The sequence below is a fragment of the Abrus precatorius genome, unplaced genomic scaffold (genome assembly GCF_003935025.1).
Source record: "Abrus precatorius isolate BTA unplaced genomic scaffold, Abrus_2018 Scaffold8, whole genome shotgun sequence".
NCBI classification, from domain to species: domain Eukaryota; kingdom Viridiplantae; phylum Streptophyta; class Magnoliopsida; order Fabales; family Fabaceae; genus Abrus; species Abrus precatorius.
This window is the reverse complement of record NW_020874428.1, coordinates 24317310-24331835: the sequence shown is the minus strand read 5'-3', so window position 1 is coordinate 24331835 and position 14526 is coordinate 24317310. Positions and strand designations below refer to the sequence as shown.

Genomic DNA, 14526 nt, shown 5'->3' with positions numbered 1-14526 from the left:
TGATAATTGTTGGATTAGGGTGACATTGGTCCCAAACAAAGTGATTAGAGTCCAACTTATTCATATCAACAAACAACTCTTTGTGGACACCAAAAACCATTTAACAACAAATTAAGAAAACTAAGTGTCTTTTCCATGGGCTTATAATATGATAAACCTTTTTTTTCAATTTTTAATCAAATACATTAGATCAATAGAAGGGGTAGCTTTGATTTCCCCCCTTGTTCTTGAGTCTGATAATATTAAATATAACAATCATAAAGGAAAAACAAAAAAAATTACAATCAGTTGATGATAGAGGACCCTCTACTATCTCGGTGAAATAATAATACATAATTTGTTAATTTATAATTTCAGAAAGGACTGAGGAGCTCCCATTCAACAAGCTGGGCCATATTCGGAGTAGAACTCTCCACCACTGGTATTGGCTCATCACCACCATTCTCATAGTAGCGATAAGCCGCAGCACCAGACAACACTGCCAGTGTCAATGCCTGGGCATGCATTCTGCAAATCAAAGCTGGCAAAATAAACCAAAAAGAATAATAATAAAACTTAAACATATTTTTCACCCTACATTTTGTGGTGTTTTTATTTCAATATCTAATTTTCTAAATTTAATACTTTTAATTTATGATAATGATATGACAATCAAAAGGTGCTCATGCATTAATTTTTTTTTTTATTAAATCGTGTCATAACTAGAATAATTTATTTAAAGCAATTAAAATTAAAAAAAATTATGAACACTAAAAACGTATTTAAGTTTAAAGAAATAATGGTGCTGCACCCTGAAAAGAAAACTATGTAGTTAAACATTTGTACCTGGCATGGATAAGCCTAAGACTTGGCTTCAATGGAGACGTTGAACGTGAATAAGCTAGAAGTGATGCTCCAATTCCGGAGACCCACAGTCCCCCTGTAACCAACACCAATTAATTTCTTTATAATTGAATTTATTACCAACTTTAAAATATGTGACATTAACTTACCAACTGTGGCTAGCTTGTGCTTTGAAACCCACGATTGAATTGCCTCCATGCTGATGTCTTGTGATTTAGAAATTACTTGGGATGATGAAGGATTTGGGTGATGAAAGGTGAAGGGAGGGAAAGAGGGGGTATTTATTTATAATACTTGAGTAGTGAGTATGAGAGGTTGAGGTTGTAATTTAGGTACCTTTGTGGCCCCTTGATTTGTCTCCAGGGTGGGTTTCTGTCTGTTTTATTAGAACACGGAAAGTGTTAAACAGGAGGCTTACGGTGGTTTTGTGGTAGAGTGTGTGTTTTTAAACTGATGACCCAACTGCCTTACTTGTGTGAATTGTGTATTATGGATTTTGACAATTGTTTAAGATAAATAAAGGCATGATTAATGTATTTAGAAAGAGACACCTTTTAAAAAATAACGCTTTTTTTTTAAGAAAACTCTCTCAAAAAGTTAATAAAAATAAATAATTATAAAATTTACTTGTACGAAATAATAAACACGCCATCTCTAAGGATGACAATGGGTAAAGTACCCAATAGACATCCGTAAAATTTATTCACAATGGGTAGGATATTTACCCGCTATATGGGTACGGGTATGAGTGTGGATAAAAAACTACAAATTTTAATAGGGATGGGTGTGAGTATAGGTATCTAAGTATCCACTTTGTCCCATACCCGCATATATATATATGCTTGAACTTTATTCTATAATTATGCATTAAATTTTTATATTATTATATTATTTATGTGAAGCTATATAAGATTAATATAAAAATATATTTAATAATAAAGTAAACCAAAAAATTTATTTGGGTTTATATTTTTAATAGAAAAATTTATTTACTATTTTATATCATTTAATTAGACTAATATAATTTAATTATTACATAGTTAATATGAAATTGAATTTTTAAAAAATATTATTTATATATGACACACATAAAATATTTTTCACACAAATATTTTTGTTAATAAAATTATATTGATGTTTAAATCATAAAGTAAATGATAAATAATAAATATATTGTAAATATTTTATAAATTTTACAATCATCTATTATTACCGTAAACTTATTATTTATTAATAATATTTTAATTTTATTTTTTATATTTTAATTTAAAATAATATTTTTCTATGCAACATATGTATTACAAACACAACTATAATCTATTGAATCTAAATAATATTATTCTTACTATTTATTTACGTTCAAAGAAGTTTTTGAAAAGATATAAATATAAAAAATTATTGTTAATTTATTTGTTAATTTTTCAGATAAAAAAGTATAATTTTTTTAATATACACGTATTTTTCTTTATTATAAAATTTTATTGTGACTATTTATCTTTTATTCAAATTTTTTCTCTTAAAATTAATATATATTATAAATATTTAATTTATTAAAATAATTTTTCAAAAATTTGTATTTTTAATAAAATACTTTCGTATAGTATATGAGTTAAAAATACTAGTATTAATATATATATATATATATATATATTAATTATATTATATTATTTTAATTAAATCTATTATTTTTCTTATAATTTCAAATTCAAAAGTTAAAAAAAATATTTTATGTATCCACTTTCTCTTGTTAGTATTGAACTTCTCTACTCTAACTCTATTCTTATTCTCAATATCTATCTCATTAAAACCTAACAACTATGAAACGTTATTAATTAGAGTTAGTTGTCAATGCCGCCACAAGAGATCACCAAGTGATCCCACACGAAGGGACAACCATTGTGCAGATCTATTTTGTTGTCACTCTGACATTGTCAATCGATCAAATCTCACACAAGATTGGGTTATCACTGATAAATAACTTGTGTGTTTAGTTTCACTTATTGTTTCTAAGAATTTTAGTTTAGAAAATTATTATATTAAGATACATTTAGCATTTATGATCTTTGAATATTTATTTTTTATCTATGTTTGTACCTTGTTCGGCAACTACATATTAAATTTTTGTATTATTATGCTACTTATGTGAAGTTATATAAATATTTTTTTCTTTATAAATATTTTTTTCTCAAACAAGTGCGAGTAATGGGTATAAGATGGGTATGCGGGTACCCAAAGGATACGGGTATGGAGATTAATATTCATACCCATATGGGTATGAAGTCGGGTATGGGTATTTTTTTAAAACGTGGGTATGGGGATAGGTACTATAGTACCCTACCCATACCCTACCCATTGTCATTCCTAGTCATCTCAGGAGGAAAAATCTCAAAGAAAGAAGCACCACAATTTTGACAAGTGGGTAAAGCAAAGTAATCATTTTTAGTAATTCTAAAGATGTGACTATTTGCTGATGGCAGAGTGGTCGTAAACATACTAAAAATAATGGTATATATAGAATGATTTGTATATGTTGGGAATGGGGTGTTTAGTATAATGCAACAATGTCAAGGCAAAAGGAGCATCAGATAAGATTCAATACTTATCAGTTTTGACAATTTTAATTCCATTTTATAAAACCTCTTGTGCGGTTGGGTTTTTTACATAAATAAATTTTAAAAAATTCATTATTTCCTAAATGTCCTAAAAAGAAAAAATTTACATAAATGTCTTAAAAGTGTATATAATAGAAGTTGATTTAAATCGACTTGCATTTTTTGTTTTAAATTTTTTTACACAGAAGTCGACTTTAATCGACTTTGGTTAAAATGATGCCAGAAGTGAAGTCAATTTAAATCGACTTATGTGGAATTAGTTTCACTTTTGTATAGAAGTCAATTTAAATCGACTTTGAAGAAATTTTACCATTTCTGTTTAAAAAAGAAGTCGATTCAAGTAGATTTTGGTTTAATACAGAAATCGATTCAAGTAGATTTTAATTTAGTACAGAAATCGATTCAAGTAGATTTTGGTTTAGTACATAAGTCGATTCAAGTAGATTCCAGCTTAATACTTAAGTCGATTCAAGTAGATTTCAACTTGATACAGAAGTTGATTCAAGTAGATTTCAGCTTAATACAGAAGTCGATTCAAGTATATTTCATTGCTCATCTTTTTCTTGCCCCTATAAAACACAGCTTCTTAACTTTGCATTAATTTGTTGAAAAATTCGATAAATTGAGTGTGAAAATTTTAGTAGAATGACAGAGAATAATGTTTATGTGCTTATATATTATAATGGTGAGATTGTAAACACAGTGGAGGGAGAGACATTTTGTAGCGATAATTAAGCTTGGTTAGTTGTCCGTCCACCAATTACTTTACTACAGTTGGAGAATCGAATACTGGAGGTGTATGAGGAAAACAATATACAAGTCTCAAAAATATTCCACAGGATGCCAGTCGACATTGGCCCAAATGGTATTCGATATAAAACGTGGCGAATTTGAAAAGATGAGCACATTGATCACATGTTTAGTTATTTTAACTCATTTGTTGAAGCTCATACAATAAAGCTTTTTGTCGAACTACAAGGTGATCATTTTAGCTCTAGAGGTTCAGCCTCAGATCTATTACCTTCTCCATCAAATCCAAGTCCATTAGTTGAGATGTCCCATTATGACATGCATAATTCACATGATGAGGTAGGTTCTCCAAGTTTTGAGCACTTTGTTAGACACATTGAAAAGTCATTATCACTTAATCCACAAGAAATGTGACAAGGTAGCTTGGTCAAAAATTTTGATTTTTTTGTGACACAACAAGATGATGAAAATGATGAAGAGGGGGGACCTTGATGATGAAGAAGATGAGCAATTGTTTGATGTGCAGAATTTGAATGAACACTTGATGTCAGAATCTCAATTCCAATCTCAATCTCAATGTCGACAGTGTCCTAGTCACTACTCAACAATTAATTTAGATGCAATGCATTGTAATGTGAGTGGATTTAGTTCAAGTTCGAGCATAGGAGTAGCGAATGATTTGTCACTTGGTCAAGTATTTCGCACGAAAGATGAAGTGACGTTTGCTATCAAATATTACAGCATCCGAAGAGGTGTTCAATATAAAGTTTATGAATCTGATCACATAAAATTTTATTACAAGTGTGTGAAGTTTGGCATTGACTGTAATTGAAGTATACGTGTCACTTTTTGCTAGAAATTGTAGTTATGGGAAGTGCAAAAATTGACAGGACCACACACATGTGTCTTTCCAAAGTCTATGAATCAACATGCTTAAATGGATTATAATATTATCTGTGCGCATATATACCCCATGATACAAGCAGATCCGACGACAAAAATCAAATCTCTACATGCATCAGTAGAGTCAGAGTTGAAGTTCAAGATAACATATAGAAAAGTATGGCTCACCAAATAAAAAGCTATTGCTATGATATATGGAGATTGAGAAGAATCGTATAATTAACTTCCAAGATGGTTAGGTGGCTTGCAATCTTATATGCCAGGTACTATTGTCCAAATGCAAGCTAGACTATATTATGTTGGTGATGTTATAGATTTTGGTTGCTTTATGTTCCATCGTCTTTTCTAGACCTATTCATCATGCATAGAGGCATTTAAATATTGCAAAAAATTGATTTCAATTGATGGAACACACTTATATGGCAAATATAGTGGAACATTGTTGATGGCAATTGCCCAAGATGATAACTCAAATATCTTGCCAATTGCATTTGCAGTGGTGGAGGGAGAGATAAAAGAAGCATGGTCATTTTTTCTAAGAAATGTTCGTCAGCATGTGACACCACAAGAGGGCATTCTTGTCATATCTAATAGGCATCATGCTATAAAAGCCGCTTTAGAAGCTACAAATAGTGGGTGGCATCCCCCTTCAGCTTACCATGCATACTGTTCGCGACACATTGCATCAAATTTTGCTGTAAAGTTCAAGAACAAAGGTGCAAAGCGATTGCTAATGAATGCAGCATATGCAAAGACTGAGCATAATTTCCTGTATTGGTTTAGAGCATTAGGCGATATGGATCCCGCGATGTGTGCATGGGCTAACAACATACCGCGTGCAAAGTGGGCTCAATATGCTGATAAGGGTCGTCGCTTTGGGCACATGACTACTAATTTATCTGAGTGTATGAATGCGGTCATGAAAGACACTCGCAAACTTCCCATTACAGCCATAGTTAAGTCAACGTATTATCGTTTTATTAAGCTATTCATACAAAAGGACACAAAGGCAAAGACGCAACTTACTAGTAGTAAAAAAATGTTCACAAACCTTGTTAAATGCAATTGAGGAGTATAGGCAACACTTTGGGAATATGAGTAGCACTAGAGTGACCTGCGATGCGATACGTTAGAATACTTGGTGTTTGAAAAAGATAACATGGGAAGTCGTGGTCAACGGGAATTCAGGGTGCATTTAACAGAGTTATGGTGTGATTGTGGAGAATTTTAAAAGTTGCATTATCCATGTCGTCATGCACTTGTTGCGTACTCTGACGCTCGAAGAGATTGGACATCTTTTGTTAATCATGTTTACACCATGGAGTCTGTGTTCAATGTGTATAAAACATAATTCTCTTCCATTCCTAATGAAGATATGTGGCCACCATACATTGGCCTTCCTATATGGCCAAATCCTGCACTTAAGCAAAATTTTGAGGGTCGTCCAGTTTCCACAAGGTTTCACAATGAAATGGAGAGACTGATGACAGCCAAGGAAAACGATGTGGATTGTGTAGAGATACCAGTCATACCAGACGGACATGCCCCCATACTCCATCCTCTAGCCAACATAATTGATTTAGTGTATTATGTAGTAAAAGTAATATTGTTAAGTTTAATTAGTTGCAATACACATGTTGTTTATCGCCTTATTTCCTTGTTTATCACCTAATTAGTTGCTCTCTTTTGTCTCTTTCCTAGATGGTCCATCATGTAATAGTGGCGTATGTTTTTGTGGTGATAAACAGGGAGACAAGTGATGGATTTGAAAGTGAGAACTTACCCAAGGCCAAGGCATTGACAGTTCCTTGTGCGAAGGTATATTAATTTACTATTATGTTCCCAAGTTTCTGTTATTTTATTAGGAACATCAAACTCCTTGGAATTTATGGATACTGAATTCAGTGAATCGGTTATTTAATTAGAACTTGATCTTTTATGAAATTTTCTGTGTAAATAATATTGTTTACGGTCCATACATTTTGTATACTTCTTGTTTCTCAGTTACATGTTCAATCGTGTTAAAATATATATTTTGCTATTGTTTGATGCCTATTTGCTGAATTTTCAGAAACAACGTGCTATGTCATCTGAAGATGTGTTCAAGGATCCCCAGGTGCAAGATTTTATTGAAGAACAGAAATCCTACTTTAAAATGATTGATGAATTTGAGCTGTTAGAGGAGGAGGTTGAATCTAGTGATGAGTTGCTGCAATATTTAATTGAAAAACAGAAATCCTACTTTAACATGATTAATGAATTCGAACTGTTAGAGGAGGAGGAGGTTGAATCTAGTAATGAGTTGCAGCAAGATTTTATTGAAACAGAAATCCTACTTTAAAATGATTGATGAATTTGAACTGGTAGAGGACGAGGTTGAATCTAGTGATGAGTTAGATTAGGTGGAAGATATGTAACATAGCTATAAATAGCTATATTATTTAATACTATTTGTATTTGGTTGTTATTTATATTTCATTATCTTCAACTTTGCTTCCACAATCTAAATTTTTCAAGTAACAGCTGATGAAATGTTTTCTCATTTAAAATGAAGGCTTAATCACGTTTGAGTTCCAAAAGTTGTGCATTTGAAAGCGTGGAATAATTGTGTCGACATGTGAACTTTCTTCCATTCATAGTTTATTTTAGAAAATGATCCGTATTTATTTAGATTTTCCAAGTGATGAACTCTTAAGAAAAGTGAAGAATTTTTGGGACTTCCTTTTCACTTTATCCAAGCTGTGTTTGGATCAATAGAAAGAGATATAATAGAAAAAGATAGGATAAGTAACACTATTTGTCATTATTTGAACCAAATTACAAATAAGGTGGTTGAAATTAAATAAAAATAAGGGTCCATTTATTTGATAAAAAAAAGTAAACTTGTGATTCTGATTTTTTACAGCTTTTTTCAGAAACTAGTATTTTTAACTTATAAGAAAAATTCTAAAATATTTTATAAAAAATTCTAAGTACTTTTCCAGAAACTAGTATTTTTAAACATCTATATTTAAAAATAAATTGTCTTAAAAATAATTGAAATAAACAGGTCCAAAATTTATTTTATTTTATGTCATCGAATACGCACTTATTGTTTATTGAACTGCTTTCCATTGAGGTATGAAATCGAAACCAACTTATTTTTTACTAATTTTCTTATTATTTAGTTAATTTTTCAAATAATGCAAGAAAACCTATCTTTCATTTTATCACAAAATTCTTAATCATGGGCATGATAATTTATTTTTTTTCGTTGTATCTCATTCCAATATAGCTGATCTTATCTCTTTTTCATTCCGTTTTCATTATTAAATATCTCATCATATTAATCTACGTGTCTTTATATAATTTCTACGTCAAAGTCCATTTACGACCCGTTAAGGTTTGCTCCACCTATTTATTGTCAAAAACATTACCCCTCTATTCTTCTAAGCTTGTGTATGGAAATATATTTAGCTGAATATGGTTATTTCATTTTATTTTTTTTCTGGAGAATATAATGACTTCTACTTTGGATTAAAAAAACTATTCTTTTGTACAATATATTCCATTTGCTGAATTACGTGTTCCTGTTAAAGAACACTCAATGCAATATCTTCCATTTCGGCTTGCCATGTTCATGAAGTGTTTCAATTCACAGGTGCACATACCATTGGCTTGGCTGAATGCAGAAATTTCCCAGCACACATCTACAATGACTCCAACGTTGAGCCATCCTACCGCATGTTCCTGCAGAGCAAGTGCACCAGAAGTGGAAATGACGAAAATCTGGAACCGCTTGACCACCAAACTCCAATCCATTTCGATAATTTATATTTTCAGAATTTATTGAGTAAAAAGGGTCTTCTTCATTCCGACCAGGAGCTATTCAACGGTAGTACTACTGACAATCTGGTAAGAAAATACGCTACAAATACAGCTGCGTTCTTTGAAGACTTTGCCAAGGGCATGGTCAAAATGAGCAGCATCAAGCCTCTCACAGGAAGCAAGGGCCAGATCAGAATCAATTGCGGGAAAGTCAATTGAAAACTTTAGCAAGCAATGTATATGTCTAGTATAAATTCAATTTTCCTCCTCCAAAATGATGTTTCAACTTGATCCTTGCGCTGTTTCGAAAATTATGTCAAATAACTTGACCCTTGCACTGTCAAGCAAATTAGTTTATCATCAATAAATTACTTGGTTTTACATGTATATCATATAAGCAGGACTTTGTCAAAAGCATCTCATCATCCCTGCTAACAGGTGCAATCAACATAACCAGCAGACATATAGCATCAACACGAACGATAATAAGCCACATAAATAATATCAGCCTCTAATTGTTACGTTTGTTACCTAGCTATGTATCTAGAAAATATATCTCTATGCATTAGCCCAACAAGGATTTTAGATAATCAATGATTTAAAACAAAGCAAGGGATTAAAATCATAAATTCATGAATTGTAAGAATACTATTGCCCTCCAACAAGAAATTTACGAGGGATAAGAAAGAATCTCCAAGGACAATTAATGTGTTAAGGCTAAACAATTTTAACCTTGATTATTCCCATTAGCATATTACAAAAGATTTTTAAGAACTAGCATTTTTAACCTTGATCAGAAAGATGGCACTGAGATATTTCCTTTATTGTGAAAACTATTACATCACAACTATACAATCTACCAAAACTAAGAAGTTTCAAGCTGCTATTTACAGCTATATTACATCTCTTCCACTTAATCTAACTCATCACTAGATTCAACCTCCTCCTCTAACAGTTCAAATTCATCAATCATTTTAAAGTAGGGTTTCTGTTCTTCAATAAAATCTTGCACCTGGGGATCCTTGAAGGGATCATTGAACACATCTTCAGATGACATAGCACGTTGTTTCTGAAAATTCAGCAAATAGGCATCAAACAATAGCAAAATATATATTTTAACACGATTGAACATGTAACTGAGAAACAAGAAGTATACAAAATGTATGGACCGTAAACAATATTATTTACACAGAAAATTTCATAAAAGATCAAGTTCTAATTAAATAACCGATTCACTGAATTCAGTATCCATAAATTCCGAGTTTGATGTTCCTAATAAAACCACAGAAACTTGGGAACATAATAGTAAATTAATATACCTTCGCACAAGGAACTGTCAATGCCTTGGCCTTGGGTAAGTTCTCACTTTCAAATCCATCACTTGTCTCCCTGTTTATCACCACAAAAACATACGCCACTATTACATGATGGACCATCCAGGAAGCAACAATAAAACTCCGTTCCAAAACAACACAATCTGCCACTGTATACTTGCTAATTACCTATTATTAGAGATATTTAAAATGGGTGAGCTACTAACAGGAACACCCACTTCCTTCCCTTTATCCTTCCTTCTTTTCTTCGAACAATGTCTTCGGCTGAAGACTACTGAAATAGGCGGAGAAGCTTTAACATCAACAATCCCTGAAATAAAAAAACGAGGGAATAACACACTGATTAAGGATCTGTTTGGAAGAGCTTATGAACAAGTTATGACTTTGTTACAGATAAATAAATAAATAAATAAATAAATACTGATAATTACATAGTAAGTAATTATATAGCATTGGTAAGCTCGAATGAAACATTGTTTGCATTGCAAATGAAAATAGTATCCTCATTTTTAAAATGAAGAAAATTCCGAACTCAGAAGAATAGAAACCCTTTCTACAAATTGAACGAGGAATAATTAAAGTACCGAAGGAAGGAGGTGTTTTGACCGAAGGCGTGGAAAGATTGGGCGGTGAAGGGGAACTAGGGTTTGGGGCATTACCGAGATTCGCCGTAGCAGATGTGCATTTAGTGGGAGCTTTATTGATTGCCGAAGAAGAAGAAGAAGGTTTGGATTTGGAAGTTTTGAGAGGAACAGAGGAGGGAGAAGACTGAGTGTTGGTGCAATCGGAGAGAGGCTTTCTGCGTGTGAACACTCGTCTTCGGTTAGCTTCCATTGCTGGTTATGTATGGATTATCAGTGCATTGAAGTTGAATGCGTTGGTGATTGTAAAGACGAGTGTGTGGAACTGGAACTTCAACAGTAAGATGGATGATGGAGAAGCTTATTCTTGTTCTGCGTTTTTCTCAAATAGCGGGAATTTTCAGTTGAAGAAGAAGAAGAAGAAAGCAGCGGAAAGTGTGGATTTGATTAGGGTTATATTTATAGGCCCACATTCGTATATGGGCCTCGCCAATTCATCAATTGGGCTTCAGCTTACTCTTCCTCAGTGGCTCAAGCCTTTAAGGGGTTCAAACCGCACAAGAGGTTTTAAAAAATGGAATTAAAAATTGTCAAAAATGATAAGTATTGAATCTTATCTGATGCTCTTTTTGCCTTGACATTGTTGCATTATACTAAACACCCCATTCCCAACATATACAAATTAGGTTTCTTGGTTATGAAATATTTTAAGGAACAATTACTCCAATAAAAAGTTATTAAAATTTGTTGAAAATTTTTTTAAATCAAATAAAAGATAAAACTCAATTATAAAAATTCTTAAGATATTTAAATTATATAGCAGATTTTATTCTAAACATTAGAAGAATATGTGCTTTTTTATATAAAAGATTAAGAAAAAATCCACCAACTTAGAATGAAGAAATGACTAATACTATAAAAAAAAAATTCTAGTCAAAACCCTTCCTTATATAGGAATAATACATCCTGAAACCTCTTTAGTTATAGAAACAGATGCATTTGATTTAGAATATAGAAGAATATTAAAACAAGTGTTATTTAAAAGTAATAAAGAACAAATAGTAAGATAGCATTTAGGAAGATGACATCCTGCATAACAAAAATATTCTATTGTAAAAAAAAGAAATTTTATTTATAGTATTATGTTTACAAAAATTTCAAGATGATTTTTTTAATAAATTTTTTTTAATAAGAACTGATTACAAAGCAGCACCTCAAGTATTACAAAAAGATGTTAAAAATTTAATTTTAAAATATATTTTTGCTAGATGTCAAGCTTTACTATCTAATTTCAATTTTGATATTGAACATATAAAAAGAAACACAAATTTCTTACCAAAGAATTCTTACCGGAGAAAGATGTCAAAAATGAATAATTCACATTATGGGACCTCCAAAAAAGAAGTGGGGCCACCATCAACTCCTACAAAATTAGACAAATTAAAGGAAAAAGGTATTAACTACCCTACAAGCATTACAATATGAACCTAAACTAGTTACACCAACTAAACTTACTTCAAATACATTTACAATATTATCTAAACCTGTTAGACAAAATTCTATCCATCACGATAGACAATATTATGAAAAAGAAGATTGTATTCCAATATTACCTATGGAACCAGAATGGTTTTCTCTATCAAAAAACGAGATAGCTAAAAAAATCTTTCTTTCATACTACTATTTTGTATCAATATCTTCCCAACAAAAACGAGAATTTTATGAGTTAATTTTAGTGGATACTCAGTCCATAGAACTAACTCATCACAAAAACCCAGAAACAAAAGAAATTGTCTTCTCTAAATTTAAAATAAACAAAATTTTGACAATACAAGAATGGGGACAACCTTTGTTCCATTATAAAAGTTTTACAATAAATTATCAACTAAAATAATACAATTATTTTGATTATATTTCATCATGGAAAAATATAATGTATCTCAAACCAGCTACACATTCATGGTTTATATGGTTCAGAAAAGGAATATCATTGAAGTTTTCCAAGTGGTTCCATTATTGATATTATGATTTTGGGGCCAAAATAAAAATATTTTCAGAAGAAGTCAAGACTGCTTTACAATATTTTCAAAAGAATACAAACTTTACTTCTGAGTGCCAATTATTGTCTTTTGTAGCAAGCATGGGAATAATATGGATAGTCATGTGGAAATATGACTCTGCAAAACTTCATGAACAAAAAACTATTCAACTACTAGTCCAAACAATAAAAATAAGATGGTGGACAAAGTTTAATATAGAGTTACTCAATAATAAAAAATAAACTAATGGTTACAATATCATGGGAAACCATTTCTACAAAGTTCCCAAAATAGAACAATCAAATCAGAGAAGACCAATCATGAATTTTTAACCCAAAAGACAAGATTAATTGCAAACTTTTATTCAGCCAAGACAGAAAAAGAATTTAATGAGATAATACAATTAATGTCTCCAAAGATATCTAAAAAAGGAGATCATTCTCAAAACAGTCTAAATCTATTAGAAAATTTTGAAGATCTAGCCGATGAAAATGAAAATTACTGTTATGAGATATATTTTCTGTTTTCTCAAATATAAGAGTAAAACGACAAAATTATTGACAAGAAAAGTAAGAAAAATTAAAAAGAATACAACCGAATAAACAAAAACTTGTGACCAATAAGAAAAGATAAAAGAATAGTAAAAACAAAATAAGAGATAAGAAGGAATCTCAAAATAGGAATAAACTTCTCTATAAAAGCAGAAGAAGAAGAATGAAGGGGACAGAGAGCAAACTTCTATGAGAAACCATTACTTAGAACATAAAAAATTTTCTTTGTAATCTTTCAATATTTCGATATCATCATAGCCTAAACAAATTCTAATTTTTGAGGGAAAAAAGGAGTGAGATCTGATCTGATATTAGTGTATATATATATATATATACACGCGTACGTAGACAGTGAGTTCGCATGCATGTACGAATGTCTTCCTATAATTTGTATATTGGAGTTGCATTTGCTTGAATAGCTGCATCATCCATCTTCATTACTTGATCACAAGGGGCAAGAAAATGCTATGAGTTTGTGCTTATTCTAGAAGAGATCTACAGTTAGCTAAGAGTCAAATTCAATGATATTCGTAATTTCAGATCTCTCTCTCTATATATAACACCCATGAACTCGTTTTTAGAAGATATTTATTTTAGTTTTGGCGATGCATATATCTCTGTGGTGGTGGATACAACTGACACAGCAGTCAGAACTGCAACACCGCATATAGGGCTGCTATTAAGTATTAACTGCACCCATCAGAACTTCAAATGCCGCATGCGATTAGCATCCGCCCCTTTTTCTTTTTCCGCCAACAACTATGGACGAACAATACCTGACAAAATTAATACAATTAATTGCTTCCCTAAAAGTTGTGTTTATCCTCTTGTAACATCATGCTGTTGCTGTTTAATTTTTATTTTCTTTTCTACTATCAACTCGCTTGCTACTCATGAAATATTACAATGCTGGATTATTTAAACCTTTGGAGTTATGTTAATTTGGTCATAATTACACAAACGCTTAATGTAATATTGCATGTGATATTATGTATTTAATTACATAAAATGTTATAATTTTTAATTAAAAATTATTATATATAACTTTTTATTCCTTGTAATGTTACATGGATTAAAAAAGTTATTATACAAATTATATATAGTAC

At 31.2% G+C, this 14526-nt stretch overlaps 2 protein-coding genes across 2 annotated transcripts; both read right to left on the bottom strand.

The window, feature by feature from the left end:
• Nucleotides 1-353: 353 nt before the first annotated feature.
• On the bottom strand, nt 354-1041 carry LOC113846239. Its single transcript, XM_027474269.1, has 3 exons — nt 993-1041; nt 826-919; nt 354-507 (listed from the first exon to the last, which is right to left on the bottom strand). The coding sequence occupies exons 1-3, from the start codon at nt 1039-1041 to the stop codon at nt 354-356; spliced, it is 297 nt and encodes a 98-aa protein (XP_027330070.1).
• Nucleotides 1042-9585: 8544 nt separating this feature from the next.
• On the bottom strand, nt 9586-11341 carry LOC113874502. The gene is made up of 4 exons (XM_027512724.1): nt 10834-11341; nt 10418-10613; nt 10235-10304; nt 9586-9984 (listed from the first exon to the last, which is right to left on the bottom strand). Exons 1-4 carry the CDS (start codon nt 11081-11083, stop codon nt 9829-9831), a joined length of 672 nt encoding a protein of 223 aa, XP_027368525.1. The 5' UTR covers nt 11084-11341; the 3' UTR covers nt 9586-9828.
• Between the last annotated feature and the right edge of the window lie 3185 nt (nt 11342-14526).